Below are 27,077 nucleotides of genomic sequence, written 5' to 3' on the forward strand. Positions count from 1 at the left end.
AAAATGCATAAATAGACAGTTGCTCTACACTTACTATTCAACCACATAGCGTTTTTGGCCATGTTTGTTAAAAAAACCCAGTTACGAATGACCACTACTTCTGTCGTTCAGAACGTAAACACTGTAACCGGAAGTCAAAAACCAGCTTCAGCTACGAATCACGGGAAAAGTCAAAGTTCAGGAAAATCGTGGATAACACAAGTTTAAAAGTGAAACATACATTTTCGGCATTTAGCAGACGTCTTTATACAAAGCGACTTACAGTACTGTGACAGTATGGATTCTAAGCTATTGAGGCTTAAGGGCCTTGCTCAAGGTCCAACAGCAGCTTGAACCAGCAAACTTCTGATTATTAATCCAGTACCTTAACCCCAAGACTACCTACAACCGGGATGGTAGAGCACATGTGATCTCCGACGCTTGTTTTTTGCCTCATAGTTCTTGCTGTTCTGTTATTAAGTTAATTCACTAAGTGTGAATTAAATCACCCTGAAGCCACAACCAACGATTCCAGGTCTCGATATTTCACAGCTCACTGGTCACCATGCTGTATTTTTCTCACAATGCCTTGGTTCACATTTAAAGTGGAACATGACAGTTCAAGGTTTTGTAAATCATGTCTGTACTTCACCTCTGATTGATGGTGCTTGAAAAGGTCACCAGCAAACTGGGTCAGATTAAGGCAAGTTAAGCAGCACTGACTCCCTCCAAAGGGGTTTTGTTGCCGTGAATCATCATGTGAATGCAGCAAATACTATTAGATTGTACACCGATCAGCCATAACATTAAAACCACGTCCTTGTTTTTACACTCACTGTCCATTTTATCAGCTCCACTTACCATATAGAAGCACTTTGTAGTTTTACAATTACTGACTGTACTCCATCTATTTCTCTACATACCTTTTTAGCCTGCTTTCACCCTGTTCTTCAATGGTCAGGTATTATTTGGGTGGGGGATCATTCCCGGCACTGCAGTGACACTGACATGGTGGTGGTGTGTTAGTGTGTGTTGTGCTGGTATAAGTGGATAAGACACAGCAATGCTGGACTGAGAATAGTCCACCAACCAAAAATATCCAGCCAACAGCATCCTGTGAGCACTGATGAAGGTCTAGAAGATGACCAACTCAAACTGCAGCAATAGATGAGCGATCGTCTCCGACTTTACATCTACAAAGTGGACCGACTAGGTAGGCGTGTCTAATAGAGTGGACAGTGAGTGGACACGGTATTTAAAAACTCCACTCTGATCCACTCATACCATCACAACACACACGAACACACCACCACCATGTCAGTGTCATTGCAGTGCTGAGAATGATCCACCACCTAAATAATACCTGCTCTGTGATGGTCCTGTGGGGGTTCTGACCATTGAAGAACAGCATGAAAGGGGGCTAACAAAGTATGCAAAGAAACAGATGGACTACAGTCAGTAATTGTAGAACTACAAAGTGCTCCTATATGGTAAGTGGAGCTGATAAAATGGACAGTGAGTGTAGAAACAAGGAGGTGGGTTTAATATTATGGCTGATCGGTGTATAATGTACATTTGTGGGTTGTATAAATCTTTTTATTTATACTGCATGTTTAACTTACTTCCCACAGATGACGAGTCTCAGGGAGGACAACCAGACAAACAAGAAGCTGCTTGAACATGGAAAGGAAGGCACGCTTCTGCTGCTGGGCTTCAGGACCAATCAGGACTCTTCTACCTCCTCTCTGTCCTTGGAGATTTCAGACATGGAACCAGGCAGAACGGGGCAAATCGGGTCGTGTAATAAGGAATTTGACCAACTGCAAAAAAGAAAGGAGGAAAGACCAAATTTATTAATGCATTAATATAGTCTTAAAGAGGAAACAGTGACTCAAGAATAGAACTTAGAAGTAGAAAGAGTTGAGAAGCTCTTTTAAAGTGACCGTTGATTCTTATCCCCCCTGACTCCTGCTTGGATGGCTCAAGGTTCAAGGTTGTGCCAAGCTTCATCCATGTCAAAATTATTGAGGTCACTGTGGTCCTGGAAACACCCAAAGCCTCAGATATTGGTTTTTATCTTTGCCCTGATCTATGCCTCGCCACAATTTAATGACGCAGACCTACAGACAGTTCTTTGGACTGACTGACTGACTGTCCCTAATGGCTTACTTTTTGTCCATATAATGTACAACCCCAAATCAGAAAAAGTTGGGACAGTATGGAAAATGCAAATAAAATAAAAACAGAGTTCCTTACATTTACTTTGACTTTTATTTGATTGCAGACAGGATGAACCTGAGATATTTCATGTTTTATCTGCTCAACTTCATTTCATTTGTTGATAAACATCCATTCCTGCATTTCAGGCCTGCAACACATTCCAAACTGTACTGTACAATACTGGTGCTGGTCATAAAATTAGAATATCATGAAAAAGTTTATTTATTTCAGTAATTCCATTTAAAAAGTGAAACTTATTATATTATATTCATTCATTACACACAGACTGAAATATTTCAAATGTTTATTTCTTTTAATATTGATAATTATAACTGACAACTAATGAAAACCCCAAATTCAGTATCTCAGAAAATTAGAATATTGTGACAAGGCACAATATTGAAGACACCTGGTGCCACACTCTAATCAGCTAATTACCTCAAAACACCTGCAAAGGCCTTTAAATGGTCTCTCAGTCTAGTTCTGTAGGCTACACAATGATGGGGAAGACTGCTGACTTGACAGTTGTCCAAAAGACGACCATTGACACCTTGCACAAGGAGGGCAAAACACAAAAGGTCATTGCTAAAGAGGCTGGCTGTTCACAGAGCTCTGTGTCCAAGCACATTAATAGAGAGGCGAAGGGAAGAAAAAGATGTGGTAGAACAAAGTGTACAAGCAATAGGGATAACCGCACCCTGGAGAGGATTGTGAAACAAAACCCATTAAAAAATGTGGGGGAGATTCACAAAGAGTGGACTGCAGCTAGAGTCAGTGCTTCAAGAACCACCACGCACAGACGTATGCAAGACATGGGTTTCAGCTGTCGCATTCCTTGTGTCAAGCCACTCTTGAACAAGAGACAGCGTCAGAAGCGTCTCGCCTGGGCTAAATACAAAAAGGACTGCTGAGTGGTCCAAAGTTATGTTCTCTGATGAAAGTAAATTTTGCATTACCTTTGGAAATCAAGGTCCCAGAGTCTGGAGGAAGAGAGGAGAGGCACAGAATCCATGTTGCTTGAGGTCCAGTGTAAAGTTTCCACAGTCAGTGATGGTTTGGAGTGCCATGTCATCTGCTGGTGTTGGTCCACTGTGTTTTCTGAGGTCCAAGGTCAACGCAGCCGTCTACCAGGAAGTTTTAGAGCACTTCATGCTTCCTGCTGCTGACCAACTTTATGGAAATGCAGATTTCATTTTCCAACAGGACTTGGCACCTGCACACAGTGCCAAAGCTACCAGTACCTGGTTTAAGGACCATGGTATCCCTGTTCTTAATTGGCCAGCAAACTCGCCTGACCTTAACCCCATAGAAAATCTATAGGGTATTGTGAAGAGGAAGATGCGATACGCCAGACCCAACAATTCAGAAGAGCTGAAGGCCGCTATCAGAGCAACCTGGGCTCTCATAACACCTGAACAGTGCCACAGACTGATGGACTCCATGCCACGCCACATTGCTGCAGTAATCCAGGCAAAAGGAGCCCCAACTAAGTATTGAGTGCTGTACATGCTCATACTTTTCATCTTCATACTTTTCAGTTGGCCAATATTTCTAAAAATCCTTTTTTTGTATTGGTCTTAAGTAATATTCTAATTTTCTGAGATACTGAATTTGGGGTTTTCATTAGTTGTCAGTTATAATCATCAACATTAAAAGAAATAAACATTTGAAATATATCAGTCTGTGTGTAATGAATGAATATAATATACAAGTTTCACTTTTTAAATGGAATTACTGAAATAAATCAACTTTTTCATGATATTCTAATTTTATGACCAGCACCAGTATATATATATATATATACTGTATATCTATATATATACTGTATATATATATATATATATATATATATATATATATATATATATATATATATATATATATATATATATATATGTATATATATACAGTGTATCACAAAAGTGAGTACACCCCTCACATTTCTGCAGATATTTAAGTATATCTTTTCATGGGACAACACTGACAAAATGACACTTTGACACAATGAAAAGTAGTCTGTGTGCAGCTTATATAACAGTGTAAATGTATTCTTCCCTCAAAATAACTCCATATACAGCCATTAATGTCTAAACCACCGGCAACAAAAGTGAGTACATCCCTTAGTGAAAGTTTGTGAAGTGTCAATATTTTGGGTGGCCACCATTATTTGCCAGAACTGCCTTAACTCTCCTGGGCATGGAGTTTACCAGAGCTTCACAGGTTGCCACTGGAATGCTTTTCCACTCCTCCATGACGACATCACGGAGCTGGCGGATATTTGAGACTTTGCGCTCCTCCACCTTCCGCTTGAGGATGCCCCAAAGATGTTCTATTGGGTTTAGGTCTGGAGACATGCTTGGCCAGTCCATCACCTTTACCCTCAGCCTCTTCAATAAAGCCGTGGTCGTCTTAGAGGTGTGTTTGGGGTCATTATCATGCTGGAACACTGCCCTGCGACCCAGTTTCCGGAGGGAGGGGATCATGCTCTGCTTCAGTATTTCACAGTACATATTGGAGTTCATGTGTCCCTCAATGAAATGTAACTCCCCAACACCTGCTGCACTCATGCAGCCCCAGACCATGGCATTCCCACCACCATGCTTGACTGTAGGCATGACACACTTATCTTTGTACTCCTCACCTGATTGCCGCCACACATGCTTGAGACCATCTGAACCAAACAAATTAATCTTGGTCTCATCAGACCATAGGACATGGTTCCAGTAATCCATGTACTTTGTTGACATGTCTTCAGCAAACTGTTTGCGGGCTTTCTTGTGTAGAGACTTCAGAAGAGGCTTCCTTCTGGGGTGACAGCCATGCAGACCAATTTGATGTAGTGTGCGGCGTATGGTCTGAGCACTGACAGGCTGACCCCGCACCTTTTCAATCTCTGCAGCAATGCTGACAGCACTCCTGCGCCTATCTTTCAAAGACAGCAGTTGGACGTGACGCTGAGCATGTGCACTCAGCTTCTTTGGACGACCAACGCGAGGTCTGTTCTGAGTGGACCCTGCTCTTTTAAAACGCTGGATGATTTTGGCCACTGTGCTGCAGCTCAGTTTCAGGGTGTTGGCAATCTTCTTGTAGCCTTGGCCATCTTCATGTAGCGCAACAATTCGTCTTTTAAGATGCTTAGAGAGTTCTTTGCCATGAGGTGCCATGTTGGAACTTTCAGTGACCAGTATGAGAGAGTGTGAGAGCTGTACTACTAAATTGAACACACCTGCCCCCTATGCACACCTGAGACCTAGTAACACTAACAAATCACATGACATTTTGGAGGGAAAATGACAAGCAGTGCTCAATTTGGACATTTAGGGGTGTAGTCTCTTAGGGGTGTACTCACTTTTGTTGCCGGTGGTTTAGACATTAATGGCTGTATATTGAGTTATTTTGAGGGAAGAATACATTTACACTGTTATATAAGCTGCACACAGACTACTTTTCATTGTGTCAAAGTGTCATTTTGTCAGTGTTGTCCCATGAAAAGATATACTTAAATATCTGCAGAAATGTGAGGGGTGTACTCACTTCTGTGATACACTGTATATACAGTGTATCACAAAAGTAAGTACACCCCTCACATTTCTGCAAATATTTCATTATATCTTTTCATGGGACAACACTATAGACATGAAACTTGGATATAACTTAGAGTAGTCAGTGTACAGCTTGTATAGCAGTGTAGATTTACTGTCTTCTCAAAATAACTCAACACACAGCCATTAATGTCTAAATAGCTGGCAACATAAGTGAGTACACCCCACAGTGAACATGTCCAAATTGTGCCCAAATGTGTCGTTGTCCCTCCCTGGTGTCATGTGTCAAGGTCCCAGGTGTAAATGGGGAGCAGGGCTGTTAAATTTGGTACAATTCTCTCATACTGGCCACTGGATATTCAACATGGCACCTCATGGCAAAGAACTCTCTGAGGATGTGAGAAATAGAATTGTTGCTCTCCACAAAGATGGCCTGGGCTATAAGAAGATTGCTAACACCCTGAAACTGAGCTACAGCATGGTGGCCAAGGTCATACAGCGGTTTTCCAGGACAGGTTCCACTCGGAACAGGCTTCGCCAGGGTCGACCAAAAAAGTTGAGTCCACGTGTTCGGCGTCATATCCAGAGGTTGGCTTTAAAAAATAGACACGAGTGCTGCCAGCAATGCTGCAGAGGTTGAAGACGTGGGAGGTCAGCCTGTCAGTGCTCAGACCATACGCCGCACACTGCATCAACTCGGTCTGCATGGTCGTCATCCCAGAAGGAAGCTGACGCACAAGAAAGCCAGCAAACAGTTTGCTGAAGACAAGCAGTCCAAGAACATGGATTACTGGAATGCCCTGTGGTCTGACGAGACCAAGATAAACTTGTTTGGCTCAGATGGTGTCCAGCATGTGTGGCGGCGCCCTGGTGAGAAGTACCAAGACAACTGTATCTTGCCTACAGTCAAGCATGGTGGTGGTAGCATCATGGTCTTGGGCTGCATGAGTGTTGCTGGCACTGGGGAGCTGCAGTTCATTGAGGGAAACATGAATTCCAACATGTACTGTGACATTCTGAAACAGAGCATGATCCCCTCCCTTCGAAAACTGGGCCTCATGGCAGTTTTCCAACAGGATAACGACCCCAAACACACCTCTAAGACGACCACTGCTTTATTGAAGAGGCTGAGGGTAAAGGTGATGGACTGGCCAAGCATGTCTCCAGACCTAAACCCAATAGAACATCTTTGGAGCATCCTGAAGCGGAAGGTGGAGGAGCGCAAAGTCTCGAATATCCGCCAGCTCCGTGATGTCGTCATGGAGGAGTGGAAAAGCATTCCAGTGGCAACCTGTGAAGCTCTGGTAAACTCCTTGCCCAGGAGAGTTAAGGCAGTTCTGGAAAATAATGGTGGCCACACAAAATATTGACACTTCAGGAACTTTCACTAAGGGGTGTACTCACTTTTGTTGCCGGTGGTTTAGACATTAATGGCTGTATATTGAGTTATTTTGAGGGAAGAATAAATTTACACTGTTATATAAGCTGCACACAGACTACTTTTCATTGTGTCAAAGTGTCATTTTGTCAGTGTTGTCCCATGAAAAGATATACTTAAATATCTGCAGAAATGTGAGGGGTGTACTCACTTTTGTGATACACTGTATATATATATATTTACACTGATCAGCCATAACATTAAAATCACCTCCTTGTTTCTACACTCACTGTCTATTTTATCAGCTCCACTTACCATATAGAAGCACTTTGTAGTTCTACAATTACTGACTGTAGTCCATCTGTTTCTCTACATACTTTTTAACTTGCTCTTACCCTGTTTTTCAATAATCAGGTCCCCCACAGGACCACTACAGAGCAGGTATTATTTACGTGGTGGATGATTTTCAGCACTGCAGTGACACTGACATGGTGGTGGTGTGTTAGTGTGTGTTGTGCTGGTACGAGTGGATCAGACACAGCAGTGCTGCTGGAGTTTTTAAATATCGTGTCCACTCACTGTCCACTCTATTAGACACTCCTACCTAATTGGTCCACCTTGTAGATGTAAAGTCAGAGACGATCGCTCATCTGTTGATGCTGTTTGAGTTGGTCATCTTCTAGACCATCATCAGTGGTCACAGGACGCTGCCCACGGGGCGCTGTTGGCTGGATATTTTTGGTTAGTGGACTGTTTTCAGTCCAGCAGTGACAGTGAGGTGTTTAAAAACTGCAGTGCTGAGAATGATCCACCACCCAAATAATACCTACTCTGTAGTCGTCCTGTGGGGGTCCTGACCATTGAAGAACAGCATGAAAGGGGGCTAACAAAGCATGCAGAGAAACAGATGGACTACAGTCAGTAATTGTAGAACTACAAAGTGCTTCTATATGGTAAGTGGAGCTGATAAAATAGACAGTGAGTGTAAAAACAAGGAGGTGGTTTTAATAGAGCATATTGGGTTTGTCCAGGATAAATGTGACCCCATTCCACTCTTAACTCAAATGCTGCTTCTTCTTCATCAGCCTACGCCTCTTTCTGATTCAAAACACTGGGTTTGGATATTACTGCATTGTTATCTTTTTATAGCATTGTGCACTTTGCCATAAATCAAATATTTCGCAGTAAAAATTGTTCTTATACCATGGTTATGCAGACGTGTCAGAAATCCACAGCGGAGACGCAGGTGTATTTTTAATTTATGCATTAGCGGTCAGAAAGGTGTGTTTTCCAGCGGTGTTTGGGTGTTTACTTGTGTGTGAGAGTGTGAAAGCGGCGAGGTGCCCGGGGCCGTATATTTTCTGCTGAAAATGAGCTCACACGGGTGCCCTGTGATTGCACTCATAAATATGTGAGGGAATGAATCACCTGCTGTCTGTGCCGTGCATGTTAATAATACGTTGTTATTTTGGGTCCATTTGTACGGTGCTGCCGGTGCCCTGCGTCCCCCGGACTTCACTTAACGTGGTCTCTGCGCGCTAATGAATCCCTCTGATCGGACATGTTGACACCGGTGGGCATGATCGTTTCTCTCGTGCCTTTAAAATACACAGCCTGGGTTTTTTTTTTTTTACCAACCAGAGTCCTATTTGTAGACAATTTTGCTTAACAGATCTCTCTCTCTCGCCGTCAGTCTCTCTCTCTCTGTCTGTCTCTCTCTGTCTGTCTCTCTCTCTCTCTGTCTGTCTCTCTCTCTTTCTTTGAGATGGTAATCATGATTTAGGAATCTGGAATAAAGAAAATTGATTGCTGTTAATCACATGGATGGACGTCAACATGGCCTTAAGCTTGCATGTAAGTTTACACACACACACACACACACACACACACACACACACACACATCTATGTACACACACATCTATGTACACAAGTTAAGTATGGTAGTATGGTATTGGTCCAGTTTAAAGTCAGGGTTTGTGTCCAATCCAAACACCAATCGTGTTGGTTCGAACAGTTACCCCAGGCAATCAGGTTATTTACATTATATTTTATACATAAGGCCCTACCTAGTTCAAGTGCCTCATGTTTACTGGTTGATTTGCACTATGGGGCGGTCCTAATGTAACCAAGCGTCTGTACATTGACAAATGATTGTGAGCTTAATACTTTACTGGTTTGTCCTTTTGAGGCGCTGCAGAGACTACACAGAGATGATCACGTGTATAGAGAAGCACACTTTTCCATTGATTATAGAATCCACAAAGGGACAAAATGCACCCAATATGTAAACACACACATCAAACATTGTCAGCACACGACACCACAGAAAAGTCTGTTACACTAGAAATCCTACGGCAATTCAGTTAGCAATCAGTTAGTCAAAGTGTCCGGGATGTTGAAGTCAAAAGCAGCTAAAAACACGACTCCAGGTCACCCAGTAAGGATGGAGGTCCCTGCTGAGTCTGGTTCCTCTCAAGGTTTCTTCCTGTTTTTCCTTGCCACTGTCACCCTCGGCTTGCTCAACAGGGGTTTTTGGTCTGTTGGTCCTGTATTCTGTAAAGTTGCTTTGAGACAATGTCCATTGTAAAAAGTGCTATATAAATAAATTTTATTTACATTTAAATATGGGGCGGCACGGTGGCTAAGTGGGTAGCACTGTCGCCTCACAGCAAGGAGGTCCTGGGATCCCCAGGTGGGGCAGTCCGGGTACATTCTGTGTGGAGTTTGCATGTTCTCCCCGTGTCTGCGTGGGTTTCCTCCAGTGGCTCAGGTTTCCTCCTACAGTCCAAAGACATGCAAGTGAGGGGAATTGGAGACACTAAATTGTCCACGAATGTGTTTGATATAAACTTGTGAACTGATGAATCTTGGGTAATGAGTAACTACCGTTCCTGTCATGGATGTAACCAAAGTGAAAAACATGACGTTAAAATCCTAATAAACAAACAAACAAACAAACAAACATTTAACTATGAAGTAGGTTGTGCTGCGTATTGTAGCTTCCATTTATTCTATCATTTAATTTATGAGTGTTATTTAATAACTGCTGTTAATTATACTATATATATGTGTATATATACAGTGTATCACAAAAGTGAGTACACCCCTCACATTTCTGCAGATATTTAAGTATATCTTTTCATGGGACAACACTGACAAAATGACACTTTGACACAATGAAAAGTAGTCTGTGTGCAGCTTATATAACAGTGTAAATTTATTCTTCCCTCAAAATAACTCAATATACAGCCATTAATGTCTAAACCACCAGCAACAAAAGTGAGTACACCCCTTAGTGAAAGTTCCTGAAGTGTCAATATTTTGTGTGGCCACCATTATTTCCCAGAACTGCCTTAACTCTCCTGGGCATGGAGTTTACCAGAGCTTCACAGGTTGCCACTGGAATGCTTTTCCACTCCTCCATGACGACATCACGGAGCTGGCGGATATTCGAGACTTTGCGCTCCTCCACCTTCCGCTTGAGGATGCCCAAAAGATGTTCTATTGGGTTTAGGTCTGGAGACATGCTTGGCCAGTCCATCACCTTTACCCTCAGCCTCTTCAATAAAGCAGTGGTCGTCTTAGAGGTGTGTTTGGGGTCATTATCATGCTGGAACACTGCCCTGCGACCCAGTTTCCGGAGGGAGGGGATCATGCTCTGCTTCAGTATTTCACAGTAAATATTGGAGTTCATGTGTCCCTCAATGAAATGTAACTCCCCAACACCTGCTGCACTCATGCAGCCCCAGACCATGGCATTCCCACCACCATGCTTGACTGTAGGCATGACACACTTATCTTTGTACTCCTCACCTGATTGCCGCCACACATTCTTGAGACCATCTGAACCAAACAAATTAATCTTGGTCTCATCAGACCATAGGACATGGTTCCAGTAATCCATGTCCTTTGTTGACAAGTCTTCAGCAAACTGTTTGCGGGCTTTCTTGTGTAGAGACTTCAGAAGAGGCTTCCTTCTGGGGTGACAGCCATGCAGACCAATTTGATGTCGTGTGCGGCGTATGGTCTGAGCACTGACAGGCTGACCCCCCACCTTTTCAATCTCTGCAGCAATGCTGACAGCACTCCTGCGCCTATCTTTCAAAGACAGCAGTTGGATGTGACGCTGAGCACGTGCACTCAGCTTCTTTGGACGACCAACGCGAGGTCTGTTCTGAGTGGACCCTGCTCTTTTAAAACGCTGGATGATCTTGGCCACTGTGCTGCAGCTCAGTTTCAGGGTGTTGGCAATCTTCTTGTAGCCTTGGCCATCTTCATGTAGCGCAACAATTCGTCTTTTAAGATCCTCAGAGTTCTTTGCCATGAGGTGCCATGTTGGAACTTTCAGTGACCAGTATGAGAGAGTGTGAGAGCTGTACTACTAAATTGAACACACCTGCTCCCCATGCACACCTGAGACCTAGTAACACTAACAAATCACATACAGTGTATCACAAAAGTGAGTACACCCCTCACATTTCTGCAGATATTTAAGTATATCTTTTCATGGGACAACATTGACAAAATTACACTTTGACACAATGAAAAGTAGTCTGTGTGCAGCTTATATAACAGTGTAAATTTATTCTTCCCTCAAAATAACTCAATATACAGCCATTAATGTCTAAACCACCGGCAACAAAAGTGAGTACACCCCTAAGAGACTACACCCCTAAATGTCCAAATTGAGCACTGCTTGTCATTTTCCCTCCAAAATGTCATGTGATTTGTTAGTGTTACTAGGTCTCAGGTGTGCATAGGGAGCAGGTGTGTTCAATTTAGTAGTACAGCTCTCACACTCTCTCATACTGGTCACTGAAAGTTCCAACATGGCACCTCATGGCAAAGAACTCTCTGAGGATCTTAAAAGACGAATTGTTGCGCTACATGAAGATGGCCAAGGCTACAAGAAGATTGCCAACACCCTGAAACTGAGCTGCAGCACAGTGGCCAAGATCATCCAGCGTTTTAAAAGAGCAGGGTCCACTCAGAACAGACACTCAGTTGGTCGTCCAAAGAAGCTGAGTGCACGTGCTCAGCGTCACATCCAACTGCTGTCTTTGAAAGATAGGCGCAGGAGTGCTGTCAGCATTGCTGCAGAGATTGAAAAGGTGGGGGGTCAGCCTGTCAGTGCTCAGACCATACGCCGCACACTACATCAAATTGGTCTGCATGGCTGTCACCCCAGAAGGAAGCCTCTTCTGAAGTCTCTACACAAGAAAGCCCGCAAACAGTTTGCTGAAGACATGTCAACAAAGGACATGGATTACTGGAACCATGTCCTATGGTCTGATGAGACCAAGATTAATTTGTTTGGTTCAGATGGTCTCAAGCATGTGTGGCGGCAATCAGGTGAGGAGTACAAAGATAAGTGTGTCATGCCTACAGTCAAGCATGGTGGTGGGAATGCCATGGTCTGGGGCTGCATGAGTGCAGCAGGTGTTGGGGAGTTACATTTCATTGAGGGACACACGAACTCCAATATGTACTGTGAAATACTGAAGCAGAGCATGATCCCCTCCCTCCGGAAACTGGGTCGCAGGGCAGTGTTCCAGCATGATAATGACCCCAAACACACCTCTAAGACGACCACTGCTTTATTGAAGAGGCTGAGGGTAAAGGTGATGGACTGGCCAAGCATGTCTCCAGACCTAAACCCAATAGAACATCTTTGGGGCATCCTCAAGCGGAAGGTGGAGGAGCGAAAAGTCTCGAATATCCACCAGCTCCGTGATGTCGTCATGGAGGAGTGGAAAAGCATTCCAGTGGCAACCTGTGAAGCTCTGGTAAACTCCATGCCCAGGAGAGTTAAGGCAGTTCTGGGAAATAATGGTGGCCACACAAAATATTGACACTTCAGGAACTTTCACTAAGGGGTGTACTCACTTTTGTTGCCGGTGGTTTAGACATTAATGGCTGTATATTGAGTTATTTTGAGGGAAGAATAAATTTACACTGTTATATAAGCTGCACACAGACTACTTTTCATTGTGTCAAAGTGTCATTTTGTCAGTGTTGTCCCATGAAAAGATATACTTAAATATCTGCAGAAATGTGAGGGGTGTACTCACTTTTGTGATACACTGTATATATATATACTGCTCATTATACTCTATACATTGTTGTTTTAATTAAGATAAGAATAACCATTTTAAAAAGATACATGGGTGTGAAACGTGTGTGTGTTGTCAAAGCCTGACAATAAAACGTGCATGTATTTTGTTCCTCCCAGCTGTATCAGCATATGCACAAAGCCAGTACGAGCACCCTTAATATGCTGATAAGCCAAAACATTAGGACCACCCATCATCCACCTAATATGCTGTCAAAACAACTCTGACCCACTGAGGGAGTCATGTGGTATCTGGTACCAGGACGTATCCAGCAGATCCTTGAACTTCTGTGCATTATCTTGCAGGTAAACAATTCACACGTGCCTTGCCGTTTTTGTTGGTCAAACTTGCCTTCGTAATAAACCAGTGACTATCAGTGTGGCGCTATTTATACATTTTTCAAGCGTAAATCATCGGACATGGTGTTTTGTTTAGGGCTGGTGTAAACTGTGTTTAGCTGGATTGTCCTCCTATAGCTCAGGGTGCTGAGAAATTGTAAGAATCAGCTTTTCCAACGTCACTTGGTTCTGGGAGTGGCGTTGGGTTTAAAAGGCATTGAGTTTCGAGGTATTTTTTCCCATAAGGATTGTATGGGAAACATGTTAATGCGTTCCATAGTCAGTAGAACTGCATATATTTTAGACTAACGTAAAATAATGGGATTGTTTTTGACAATAATACACTAAAAATAACACAAATATAGTATAAGAAACACTGAGATACAATTGAAAAACTTTACCTCTTTACCTTTACTTCTTTATTACATACATTTTATATTATATATATATATATATATATACGTATATATACTGTACATTATTATAAAGCTTAGTCTGAGTTATTGTTTCCTTATGCTTCTTAATCGTGGAGATGCTTGATCTTGGAATACTATATTCCGTTCAGTTTCATTAGTGGAGAGAACTTATGAGCAGTAATAATTAACAGAAGTTTAGTGTTTCTATGTCGTTCTTTTAATACATTGTCACATTAATGTTTTTTTTAATGCTAAGCATTTAGATTCTCTCAGAAAAGCTGATTCTCACTATTTTTCAGAACCCCGAGCTATAACAAGTTTAAAAGTGAAACAGGAGAAAAATACAGCTAAACACAGATACATGTGGAGCTTTCGGAGTGAATTTGACTGTTGTTTCATATGCGCACTTTGATGATGTTTTACTGCACCGCTCAAGCCGAGCACTGAACACACATCGAGTTTAAGGGTACAAATTTCTCGACACAGGGGGTAAAGTTTCAAAGAGTTTAGGGGATGTCGAGTACCCTGTATATGAGAAATTCATACCGTACGAAGAATTGAAGCCTATATACCGACCAGCACTAGTGTTTATTATACAACCCCAAATCAGAAAAAGTTAGAACAGCATGGAAAATGCAAATAATAAATATAAAACACACAGAGTTTCTTACATTTACTTTGACTTTTATTTCATTGCAGACAGGATGAACCTGAGATATTTCATGTTCTGTCTGCTCAACTTCATTTCATTTATTAATAAACATCCATTCCTGCATTTCAGGCCTGCAACACATTCCAAAAAAAGTTGGGACAGTAAAGCATTTACCACTTTGTAATGTTGCCATTCCTTTTCACCACACTTAAAATATGATTTGGCGCCGCTCAGGTGGCGCAGCGGTAAAAAGAGACGCGCTGCAACCAGGGCTGGATTCTGAGAACGTGGTATCGAATCCAGCCTTGCTTTACCGGTTCGAAGCTGAGTGGCTATATGAGCAACGATTGGCCGGTTGCTCATATGGGGGGTGGGACAAAGAACCGGATGTGGGTCTCTCTCTGTCAGAATGTGATTGCGTTCTCTGCCGGCTGATTGGAGGCGCTTACACAGAGATGGGAGAGGGTGCCCTTAGGGTGTGTCTCTCCACATGCAACGCTGGGTGGCGCCAAACTCGTCAATGTGTGGGTGGCAAAGATGCATCTGGCTGCTGCTCGTGTTTCGGAGGGGATATGGGTTAGCTTCAATCACCTCCGTCAGGGCAGGGTTCGGCATAGACAGAGAGGAAGCACGATGCTAATTGAACAATTGGATGCGCTAAAAGGGGAGAAAAAGGGGTAAAAAAATAAAAAATAAAAAATATGATTTGGCACCGAGGAGACCAAGTGATTTAGTGTTTCAGCTTTTATTTTGACCCATTTTACCTACGAACACGTCTTAAGATGTGCAACAGTACGGGGTCATCGTTGCATTTTTCCTTTCAAAACTCCCCACACATTCTCTATTGGGGACAGGTCAGGACTGCAGGCAGGCCAGTCCAGTACCCGTACCCTCTTCTTCCGCAGCCATGCCTTTGTAATGTGTGCAGCATGTGGTTTTGCATCGTCTTGTTGAAAAATGCATGGACGTCCCTGGGAAAGACGACGTCTTGAAGGCAGCACATGTTGCTCTAAGATCTCAATGTACTTTTCTGCATTAATGCTGCCAACACAGAAGTGTAAATGACCTTTGCCAAGGGCACTGACACAGCCCCATACCATGACAGACCCTGGCTCATTCATCTGATCACAATACACGTTTCTACTGTGCGATGGTCCATCCTAGATGCCTCAGAGCCCAGAAAAGTCGACACCGCTTCTGGACATGGTAAACATAAGGCTTCTTTTTTCAAACAGTAAAGTTTTAAGTGGCATTTGTGCGTGTAACTCTGTACTGTATTGTAGTGCTTGACAAAGGTTAGCCAAAGTAATCATGATTACAATCACCTGTTTGGAATCACATCATTATTTAGTTTACATGACTAGCCCTAAATTGCCCCATCCCTACTTTTTTTGGAATGGGTTGCAGGCCTGAAATGCAGGAATGAATGTTTATTAATAGACAAAACATGAAATATCTCAGGTTCATCCCGTCTGCAGTCAAATAAAAATCAAAGGAAACGTAAGAAACACTGTAAGTGTTTTTATTATTATTTGCATTTTCCATGCTGTCCCAACTTTTTCTGATTTGGGGTTGTAATAAGCTGTCAGCACCCTAAAAGCATGATAGGAACTTAATCACACAATGATCCCTCATTCACGTCTGCGACTGTCGTGGCTGTTAAGTCACAACAGACTAAGACAGACCAGGCTGTGTTGGGTAAACAAGGGGACGCCTAACGCCGCTCTTTAAAACGAGTCTTCTCAACAGAAAGAGTTGCGGCGTGTTAATGAGAGACTGTTAGTGGATGCAGACGTCAAAGTGAGGCGTTCTCTCTTATCCGCGATCCGCAGCGCAACATGAGACGAGGATTATACATTTTAATAAGGGAAGGCAGGGGCTTGTTAGTGGTATTAGTCATTTGCACTGTCACAGTTAAAAATACTCCCTTTTTACCGTGTGCGCGCACGTCTCAGCCCGGCGTCCCTGGCGCGGTCATTAAAAATAAAACCGCAGGCTTTTAAGACTTCCAGCCGGAGCCAGAAGCGCCCCGGCTTCCTCGGAAACAATGATGAGGAGTCATCATTTGTTGTTGTCGAGAAGCCGGCGAGGTTTTTGTGCCGGGGTTAAGCTGGCTTTTGATGTGCTTTTAACTCGTTTGAGCTCGGTACAGGGATTAATTCTTGGCCCCCCATTCATCCCCAACCTCCTCCACCCCTCTTAAGCACAAATTCAAATTCTTGGTACAAGAAAGCTAGCGATTTGCTTTCTTCTACCCCCGCGAGTGGAGTTAATGAACGTTTGGTTTTGGGTGTGTGGTCCGCTTGGATCAGGCATAACATTAAAACCACGTCCTTGTTTCTACACTTACTGTCCATTTAATCAGCGCCACTTACCGTATAAAAGCACTTTGTAGCTCTACAATTACTGACTGTAGTCCATCTGTTTCTCTGCATGCTTTGTTAGCCCCCTTTTATGCTGTTCTTCAATGGTCAGGACCCCCACAGGACCACCACAGAGCAGGTATTATTTAGGTGGTGGATCATTCTCAGCACTGCAGTGACACTGACATGGTGGTGGTGTGTTAGTGTGTGTTGTGCTGGTATGAGGGAATAAGCACCTCACTGTCCGTGCTGGACTGAGAATAGCCCACCAACCAAAAATAACCAGTCAACAGCGCCACGTGGGCAGCGTCCTGTGACCACTGATGAAGGTCTGGAAGATGACCAAGTCAAACAGCAGCAATAGATAAGCGATCGTCTCTGACTTTACATCTACAAGGTGGACCAACTAGGTAGGAGTGTCTAATAGAGTAGACAGTGAGTGGACACGGTATTTAAAAACTCCAGCAGTGCTGCTGTGTCTGATCCACTCATACCAGCACAACACACACTAACACAAATGATCCACCACCTAAATAATACCTGCTCTGTGGTGTTCCTGACCAGGCTAAAAAGTATGTAGAGAAACTGATAGACTACAGTCAGTAATTGTAGAACTACAAAGTGCTTCTATATGGTAAGTGGAGCTGATAAAATGGACAGTATGTGTAGGAACAAGGAGGTGGTTTTAATGTTATGGCTGATCCGAAACGAGACGTCGTTGAACTGCGAGGGATCCGCCGGCCGGGCCTGACAATTACCCGTGTGATTATGTGGCATTAGTTTATTTTCCATGTTGAAAATGAAAATAACTCCGGGGCTCTTGCTCGAGTCGGGGCCGGTGCAAATTGCATTACACACGTGTGCGTTTTTTCACCTCGGGTGTGCCTGCTTCAAATGAGATTAAGACGAGACGTGTGGACGGCGCTGGCTCCGTTTTGCCCTATGCTTCCCCGCAGTCCAATCCATTTCGGTAAGGTAATTGGGCTGCTCCTGGCCATTTGCGGAAAGTGTGCCGACTTATCAAGTGTGTGTTGCGTGCGTGGCCTTTTTATATCCATAAAAACGTCCGAATTCATCAAACTAGCGTCTTACGCGGCGTATGAGCTGGATATTCTTGGCACGCAGCCTTTATTTATTTCATCTCTAAGTCTCTTTAATAATGACGTGCATCCCTGTAATACCGTAAACAGAAATGTAATTAGTCTTTTTTTCATGGATGTGGTAATAAAGTACATCCCCAAATCAGAAAAAGCTGGGACAGTATGTAAAATGCAAATAAAATAAAAACACAGTGTTCCTTACATTTACTTTGACTTTTATTTGATTGCAGACAGGATGAACCTGAGATATTTCATGTTTTATCTGCTCAACTTCATTTCATTTGTTAATAAACATCCATTCCTGCATTTCAGGTCTGCAACACATTCCAAAATAAGTTGGGACAGGGTTAATTTAAGGCTCTTAATGAGGTGAAAAACTAAACGATGCGATTCCAAACAGGTGATTGTAATCATGGTTTGGTACAAAAGCAGCATCCAGGAAAGGTTTTGATGAGTATTTGATGAGCAAAGATGATCAGAGGATCTCCAGTCCAAAACAATGTACCTTAAAGAAAGATTAGAAGGGATTTGCATGTTTCTCCCTCTACAGTGCATAATATCATTAAACCATTCAAGGATTCAGGAGGAATTTCAGTGCGTAAAGGCCAAGGGCGCAAGCTTAAGCTGAACACTCGTGATCTTCACTCCCTCAGATGGCACTGCATAATGAACCGCCACTCAACAATAGCTGATATAACCACATGGGTGAGGGATTATTTTGGCAAACCTTTATCAAGCACTACAATACAGAGTTACATGCACAAATACCACTTAAAACTTTACTGTGCAAAAAAGAAACCTTATGTTAACCATGTCCAAAAGCAGCGTCGACTTCTCTGGGCTCGGAGGCATCTAGGATGGACCATCACACAGTGGAAACGTGTATTGTGGTCAGATGAATCAGAATTCCAGGTCTTTTTTGGAATAATTGAACGCCGTGTGCTCCAGACCAAAGGCGAAAAGGACCATCCAGACTGTTATCAGGAACAAGTCCAAAAGCCAGGGTGTGTCATGGTACGGGGGTGTGTCAGTGGCCTTGGCGAAGGTCATTAACACTTCTGTGATGGCAGCATTAATGCAGAAAAGTACATTGAGATCTTAGGGCAACATGTGCTGCCTTCAAGACGTCGTCTTCTCCAGGGACGTCCATGCATTTCTCAACAAGACACACATTACAAAGGCATGGCTATGGAAGAAGAGGGTACGGGTACTGGACTGGCCTGCCTGCATACCTGATCTGTCCCCAATAGAGAATGTGTGAAGAATTTTGAAACGACAGAAACAAAAAATGCGGCGACGACCCCGTACTGTTGCACATCTTAAGACGTGTTTACAGGAAAAACGGGACAAAATAAAAGCTGAAACAATAAATCGCTTGGTCTTTTCGGTGTCAAAACGTCTTTTAAGTGTGGTGAAAAGGAACGGCGACATTACAAAGTGGTAAATGCTTTACAGTCCCAACTTTTTTTGGAATGTGTTGCAGGTCTGAAATGCAGGAATGGATGTTTATTAATAGACAAAACATGAAATATTTCAGGTTCATCCCGTCTGCAATGAAATAAAAGTCAAAAAAAGGAAATGTAAGAAACAGATCTGCTTAAAAATTCCCATTCGAGGACGGGAATGTAAATCGCTTCATGGTGTGCGCTTAAAAATTATAGTGGAGGAATTGGAGGCAATAATCCCTGTTCTCTTCGTTATGTGCATACATAATATCTTGTGTTAAATAGTTAGGAAAGGAAAATGAACGTTAATAAAAGTCTTGTCCTTTTTACAGGAACATTATGAGCAGAACCCACTGGCGGACCGTGTTTCTGGTAATCCGTCACTTATTAAATTGGCTTTTTTTTTTTTAAGATTAAAAGGGCACGGAGGCGGGTAGATAGGGAGCATATGCGTCTGATTGGATTGTAAATGCGGCTGGAGAGACGCATCTGTGCTTCCCCCCCTCGACGGAAAGAAAAAAATAAGGCATTTCCTCATCTTTTTAGCGTGACCCTTCGGCTGGGTCACAGACGCTGCTCGTTTTAAAACAAAGCTCCATACGGGGAGAGGCTGTCTGAAACTGATTAGTGAATGCAGGCTTGGGATAAAAAGACGGCCTGGTTAAATCTGGAGCGGAGGATGGGTCTCATGTATTTTCCCCATTCTCTTAATCCTTTCAAACTTGATCGTTTAAATGGTTAACGAATTTTAGAGGGCTGATCCTTATTATTTAGATTAAAACACTACATAGTCAGCCGCTCAGGTGGCGCAGCGGTAAAGTACGCTAGCGCACCAGAGTTGGGGTTTCGAATACGTCGTATCGAATCTCAGCTCTGCCCTTCCGACTGGGCTGGGCGGCAGCATGAACAACGATTGGCTGTTGTTCAGGGTTAGAGGGTAAAAAAAGTCAGATCATAGGTCCTCATAACTGGTGCGACTGTGGCCCCTGCTGGCTGACTGATGACATGAATAATGCTGATGGGGGTGTGGCCTTCCGTACACAGTGCCCGTCAAGTGTATGAACTCAACTCGTGCGGGTGGAAAATGCGGTCTGTACTGACTGTACGTGCAGAAGGGGGCGTATGTCAGTTGAGAGGCGTCCTCAGTCAGCGGTGAAGGGTCGATTCAGGGTAATTGGACACGACTAGATTATATCTAGGATTACATTGGACTAGACTACATAGTCAGACGTATTCAGTAATTAATAAAGTGCCGTCGTTTATTAATTGTGCCAACCTGGCAACCATATGGAAAGTGTTTCTCCAGAACATCCTGTCGTCTGGGTTCAGCTAGATTGTCCACTCACATTGCTGAACCATAAATCAAATCATATTACTGCTAGTTCACGATATTTCCATAGACTTAAGTACCTTAAGGACCTACAATATACCGCCAAATGTACAGTGGTACCTCGTAACGACGTCCACTAAACTCGAAATTTAGATTTACATTTACTTTGACTTTTATTTGATTGCAGACAGGATGAACCTGAGATATTTCATGTTTTGTCTATTAATAAACATCCATTCCTGCATTTCAGGCCTGCAACACATTCCAAAAAAAGTTGGGACTGTAAAGCATTTACCACTTTGTAATGTCGCCGTTCCTTTTCACCACACGTTTTGGCACCGAGGAGACCAAGTGATTTAGTGTTTCATTTTGTCATGTTCTTCCTGCAAACACGTCGTGAGATGTGCAACAGTACGGGGTCGTCGTTGTCGCATTTTTCCTTTCAAAAGTCTCCACACCTGGGGACAGGTCAGGACGGCAGGCAGGCCAGTACAGTATCCGTACCCTCTTCTCCCACAGCCACAGATGAGAAATGCATGGACGTCCCTGGAAAAGACGACGTCTTGAAGGCAGCACATGTTGCTCTAAGATCTCGATGTACTTTTCTGCATTAATGCTGCCATCGTTAAGGGATTTGATCAAGGGCCCAACAGTGGCAACCTAGCAGTGGTGGGATTTAAACTAGTGACCTTTCGATTACTAGACCTGTACCTAGGGTCTTTCCAAGGGCGCCAATATTTGTGACTACATACAAAAAGCATCATTCTACCTGTGTTTAAGACCTATTTGAAGTACTTTAGGATCAAATTCATCATGACAGCATGTCTGTAAATCAGCGTGTTTGATCAAGACAAAGGCAGATACCACAAGCTTGAGAAGGTGCCATCCAATAAACCAGTAACACCAGCCATTCGGATAGAAAAGGGTTAATCTGGAAGAAGAGGTGACCTTTCTTTCCTCCCTGCTCACTCCCTCTTTTTTTTTTTATCAAGCCTCTCCAAAGGGACTCATCATACGTGCAGCTCTATGAAGAGAAGGAGAGCATTGTCCTTATCACCTCCTTGCAGAAAGTGCTCGAGTAATAGGACTTTGTGAGGAGAAATGAAGCTCGGCCTGATGCGGCCTGATTAAAAATTGACTCCGCCACATCAAAGAGGAGTTTGAAGGTGAACGCGATGATCACTTCCCTCGCTCTGGGACCAACCGCCGTTTCTTTTATTCAACCTTAAAAGATTCGGTCTGAATACGGAAATCTCCCTTGAGCCCGTTTGGAGCTGACGGGACCGGGGGATCTTCCGGCGCCCCGTTCCTTCGCATTAATAAAATCATAAAATTCAATTTTGCTCTAATGACTACTCTTAACGGGACGAATTCGTTATCAGGGTGGAGGAATTTATCTCAGACTATCTGCTTGCTCGTTGAGTGCATGTACCAAAGGATCTGATCAAATATCTGCTAAAATATTCGATTTTTTTACCTGGAATATTTTAATATGCAGCAATGCTACATAAAATTGATCGCAAGGTTATTGCCAGTTAGTTCAGTGGTTCTCAAACTTTTCAAAGTCAAGAAAATCCTCAGACCACAATACATTTATTTTATATAAAGAATTATGTTAAATAGGCATAAATATTTCTTTGTATTGGATATTACATTCCTGGTAAATGTCAAATATAAAATACACTGATCAGCCATAACATTAAAACTAGCTCCTTGTTTCTACACTCACTGTCCATTTTATCAGCTCCACTTACCATATAGGAAGCACTTTGTAGTTCTACAATTACTGACCGTAGTCCATCTTTTTCTCTACATACTTTTTTAGCCTGCTTTCACCCTGTTCTTCAATGGTCAGGACTCTCCCAGGACCACTACAAAACAGGTATTATTTGGGTGGTGGATCATTCTCAGCACTGACACTGACATGGTGGTGGTGTGTTAGTGTGTGTTGTGCTGGAGTTTTTAAACACAGTGTCCACTCACTGTCCACTCTATTAGACACTCCTACCTAGTTGGTCCACCTTGTAGATGTAAAGTCAGAGACGATCGCTCATCTATTGCTGCTGTTTAAGTTGGTCATCTTTGAGATCTTCATCAGTGGTCACAGGACGCTGTTGGCTGGATATTTTTGGTTGGTGGGCTATTCTCAGTCCAGCAGTGACAGTGAGGTGTTTAAAAACTCCAGCAGCGCTGCTGTGTCTGATCCACTCATACCAGCACAACACACACTAACACACCACCACCATGTCAGTGTCACTGCAGTGCTGAGAATCATCCACCACCTAAATTATACCTGCTCTGTGGTCGTTCTGTGGGGGTCCTGACCATTGAAGAACAGCATGAAAGGGGGCTATCAAAGTATGCAGAGAAACAGATGGACTACAGTCAGTAATTGTAGAACTACAAAGTGCTTCTATATGGTAAGTGGAGCTGACAAAATGGACAGTGAGTGTAGAAACAAGGAGGTGGTTTCAATGTTATGGTTGATCGGTTGACGTTTCATAAATATTGATGTGTTAGTTATCTTTTAACTGACATTTCTATTAATATATATTTTTGGGGGTTGCAATAACTATTACAGCACTTTTAAGCTTGCAAAAAATAAATAAAATACAATTAAAAAAAACAGCAAAACACAAAGCAATTCCACTTCATCAGGGTTAAGCAATAATCTCGGAAGGTGGAAATGAAAGCACAGTTATGAAACAAAGTAAGTGTGACAATACCGCTGCACTACTGGATGTTAAATGTCACAGTCCCTGCTGCGCCAGTCCACCTACAAAAGCGCAGGCCCAACCTAATTAGCAATGCACTGGTGATCTACCGGCAAATTACAGCTCCACCTGAATAATAAATAATACAGCTATACAGCCTCAGGAGGGTTGTATACAGAACATCTGATTATAGTAATCATCTGATCTGAGATGAGTATGAGGTTTACATGTCCACTAGTGCGTCGAAACACAATGTTGTTATTCTTTGTACTGGAAATTACAAAATTGGGATCTATCTGTCCATCCATCCATCTATATATCTATCCATCCATTTATCTGTCTATCCATCCATCCATCCATCTATCTATCTATAATCCAACAATCCATCCATCTATCCATCCATCCATCTATCTGTCCGTCTATCTATCCGTCTATCTATCCATCTATCTATCTACAATCCATCCATCCATCTATAATCCATCCATCCATCTATCCATCCATCCATCCATCCATCCATCCATCTATCTAATCTATAATCCATCCATCCATAATCCATCCATCCATCTATCCATCCATCCATCCATCTAATCTATAATCCATCCATCCATCCATCCATCCATCTATCTATCTATAATCCATCCATCCATCCATCTATAATCCATCCATCCATCCATCTATCCATCCATCCATCCATCTATCTAATCTATAATCCATCCATCCATCCATCTATCTATAATCCATCCATCCATCCATCTATAATCCATCCATCCATCCATCTATCCATCCATCTATCTATAATCCATCCATCCATCCATCTATAATCCATCCATCCATCCATCTATCCATCCATCCATCCATCTAATCTATAATCCATCCATCCATCCATCTATCATCCATCCATCCATCTATCTGTCCGTCTATCTATCCATCTATCTATCTACAATCCATCCATCCATCTATAATCCATCCATCCATCCATTCATCCATCCATCCATCTATAATCCATCCATCCATCCATCTATCTATCTATCTATAATCCATCCATCCATCCATCTATCATCCATCCATCTATAATCCATCCATCCATCCATCCATCTAATCTATAATCCATCCATCCATCTATCTATCCATCTATAATCCATCCATCCATCCATCTATCATCCATCCATCCATCCATCCATCCATCTATAATCCAACAATCCGTTCGTCCGTCCATCAATCTATCTATAATCCATCCATCCATCTATAATCCATCTATCTATCTATCTATCTATCTATCTATCTATCTATCTATCTATCTATCTATCTATCTATAATCCAACAATCCGTTTGTCCGTCTGTCCATCCATCTATCTATAATCCATCCATCCATCCATCCATCTATCTATCTACATGTCCACCTTATAATGAACTGGTCATTCCTTTATACTTTGTCAAATATTGCACATAAACCATTTGGAGCCACTGTCTCAGTGATTCTTGTGTGAAACCTATAGTAGATGCATTAGCATACAGAGTGAATCTCTGATGCACTGAGAGACAAAATTAAGGTGTCACGTGAGGTCAGGAGCTCCTGATGCTTCTGATGGATCTATTTGATGATCACTGAGGTTCTTTGGCATGTGGGGGGTATTTTGGGTACTGTGATATGCACACAATATTGACGGCTCTGACAGATGTCTGTATTAATTTCAGGATCTTAAATGTATGAATATTATTATGCTATGTTTTTGATTACAGTAGCTTTGATGGCAGCTGTAATAATAATCATATTAGAACCTAACAGTATCTGCCTAAACTTAAACCCACGGCACATTCCCACAGCATTTTCTACTTGAGCACTATGAAAGTGAGTGAGTTTTTGAGTATTTGCTTTCTTTGTTTTTGCACCTTAAACCTTACCTCCGACTGCATTAACAGGAACACCTCACTCTGAGACCAGTCACTAGACCAGAGATTCACATGGTTCTATTATCCAGGACTGTGATTAATCTGTGTGACCTAAAAAAGAAAAAAAAAGAATGAAACGGCAATGAAAATTAATCACTTGTTTATTAGTTTAGACAGAATGTGTTTGTCTTAGTGTGAGAATCGGACGACCAGTCGTTTGCCAATTTTCATCTGCATTGACTTGTTTATTGCCTTGTTTCCTAATATCACTGCTGACCAAGGTGTGAGGTGAAATTAAGTCGCATGGACCCTGAGGTGATGGAGCTTGGAAAATAATGACCTACCTGTCCAAATTACACCAGCAGACTCGGGCAAGTGGTGGCAGAAAAGGTGGATCATATTTACAAATGCAAGTATGCCTTTTATACTCATCATTAACTGAAAGTCATGTGACAGCGTGCGGAATTAAAACGATGCGTATCTGTGTGTTTGCGCCGATAGAGCTCGGGTGACTGATGATGAGAATTTCACACCTATTCACACCTACTAATGCAGGATGTGTGCTTACAGTTCTCGTCTTTGTGATGTGCCTGGAGGTGTTAAAATGGATTTATGAAGCTAAAGAGAGTCAGAGGAAAGAAACGAGTCTCAAAAACATCTCAAGGGAAGTGAGTTAGTCTTCGGGTTTGTTTGTTGTTTAGTGTTAATAAGCTGATTATGATAAGTAGCAAAGCATATGCACACATTTCGGGATTATGACTGAACTTTATATTTTAGAAGACAATAAAAACAGCAGTAGCAAAACAAAGCCGAGAGCCCTTTCAAATTGACTGGATTTCTGCATAAATTACCAATAAAATGTGGTCTGATCATTGATGTGTTTGTCTAAACCAATAAAACACTATTATGCTTTTAGTTTTGTGTGGGCGGCACGGTAGCTCGGTGGGTAGCTCTGTCAACTCACAGCAAGAAGGTCCCGGGTTTGATTCCCAGGTGGAGCGGGTCCGGGTCCTTTCTGTGTGGAGTTTGCATGTTCTCCCCGTGTCTGTATGGTTTTCCTCCCACCGTCCAAAGACATGCAGTCAGGTTAATTGGAGATACAGAATTGTCCGTGATTGTGTTGTACTGATGAATCCTATCCTGCCATGAATGTAACTTTGTAATGTAATTTTGCTTTTTTTATTCATACATATCTTTTACATCCCAGTCTGAAAGAAAATTAACTAAACCTCTTGGCTAATGACGTCTCCAACTCAGGTATTCAAATTAATAAAATTCTAATTAAAGGTGTGTTTATTTTAAATTACACCCCAGTCCAAACTACTTTCCGAGGACATAAAAAAACTAAATAAAATGATACATGATGCTGGGAAAAAAAGTATTTCTAAAGATCTGGGCATTTATTATTAAAGCTAGTCTTATTAGCATTGGGCATTCTGATAAAATCACAACAAGAGCAAAGCTAGATAAATAAAATCCTTTGAAAATCAGTAAACAAAAGTTCACAAAAGGACAAAGGAAAATAATGTTTTATTATTACTACTAGTATTATTATTATTATTACTACTAGTAGTATTATTATAATAATAATTATT

General features: G+C 42.2%; 1 protein-coding gene and 2 long non-coding RNA genes across 4 annotated transcripts in view; 2 read left to right on the forward strand and 1 right to left on the reverse strand.

Moving 5' to 3' along the window:
- LOC134300842 (uncharacterized) overlaps positions 1–2,240 on the forward strand; it is a 291,233-nt gene extending 288,993 nt beyond the window's left edge. For both annotated transcript variants that reach the window (XM_062985271.1, XM_062985272.1), the window contains one exon: positions 1,611–2,240. In XM_062985271.1, coding sequence (XP_062841341.1) covers positions 1,611–1,844 — 234 coding nt within the window. In that variant the 3' untranslated portion in view covers positions 1,845–2,240. The remainder of the gene's footprint in view (positions 1–1,610) is intronic.
- On the reverse strand, positions 1,708–25,584 carry LOC134300846 (uncharacterized). Its single transcript, XR_010007376.1, has 3 exons — positions 25,495–25,584; positions 8,758–8,906; positions 1,708–1,799 (listed from the first exon to the last, which is right to left on the reverse strand). It is a non-coding gene; the product is annotated as an uncharacterized LOC134300846 (long non-coding RNA).
- A 410-nt stretch (positions 25,585–25,994) lies between these two features.
- Positions 25,995–27,077, forward strand: part of LOC134300845 (uncharacterized) — a 7,508-nt gene continuing 6,425 nt past the window's right edge. Inside the window, exon 1 of the long non-coding RNA XR_010007375.1 lies at positions 25,995–26,150. This is a non-coding gene — a long non-coding RNA (uncharacterized LOC134300845). The remainder of the gene's footprint in view (positions 26,151–27,077) is intronic.

The sequence above is a fragment of the Trichomycterus rosablanca genome, chromosome 23, assembly GCF_030014385.1.
Source record: "Trichomycterus rosablanca isolate fTriRos1 chromosome 23, fTriRos1.hap1, whole genome shotgun sequence".
NCBI classification, from domain to species: domain Eukaryota; kingdom Metazoa; phylum Chordata; class Actinopteri; order Siluriformes; family Trichomycteridae; genus Trichomycterus; species Trichomycterus rosablanca.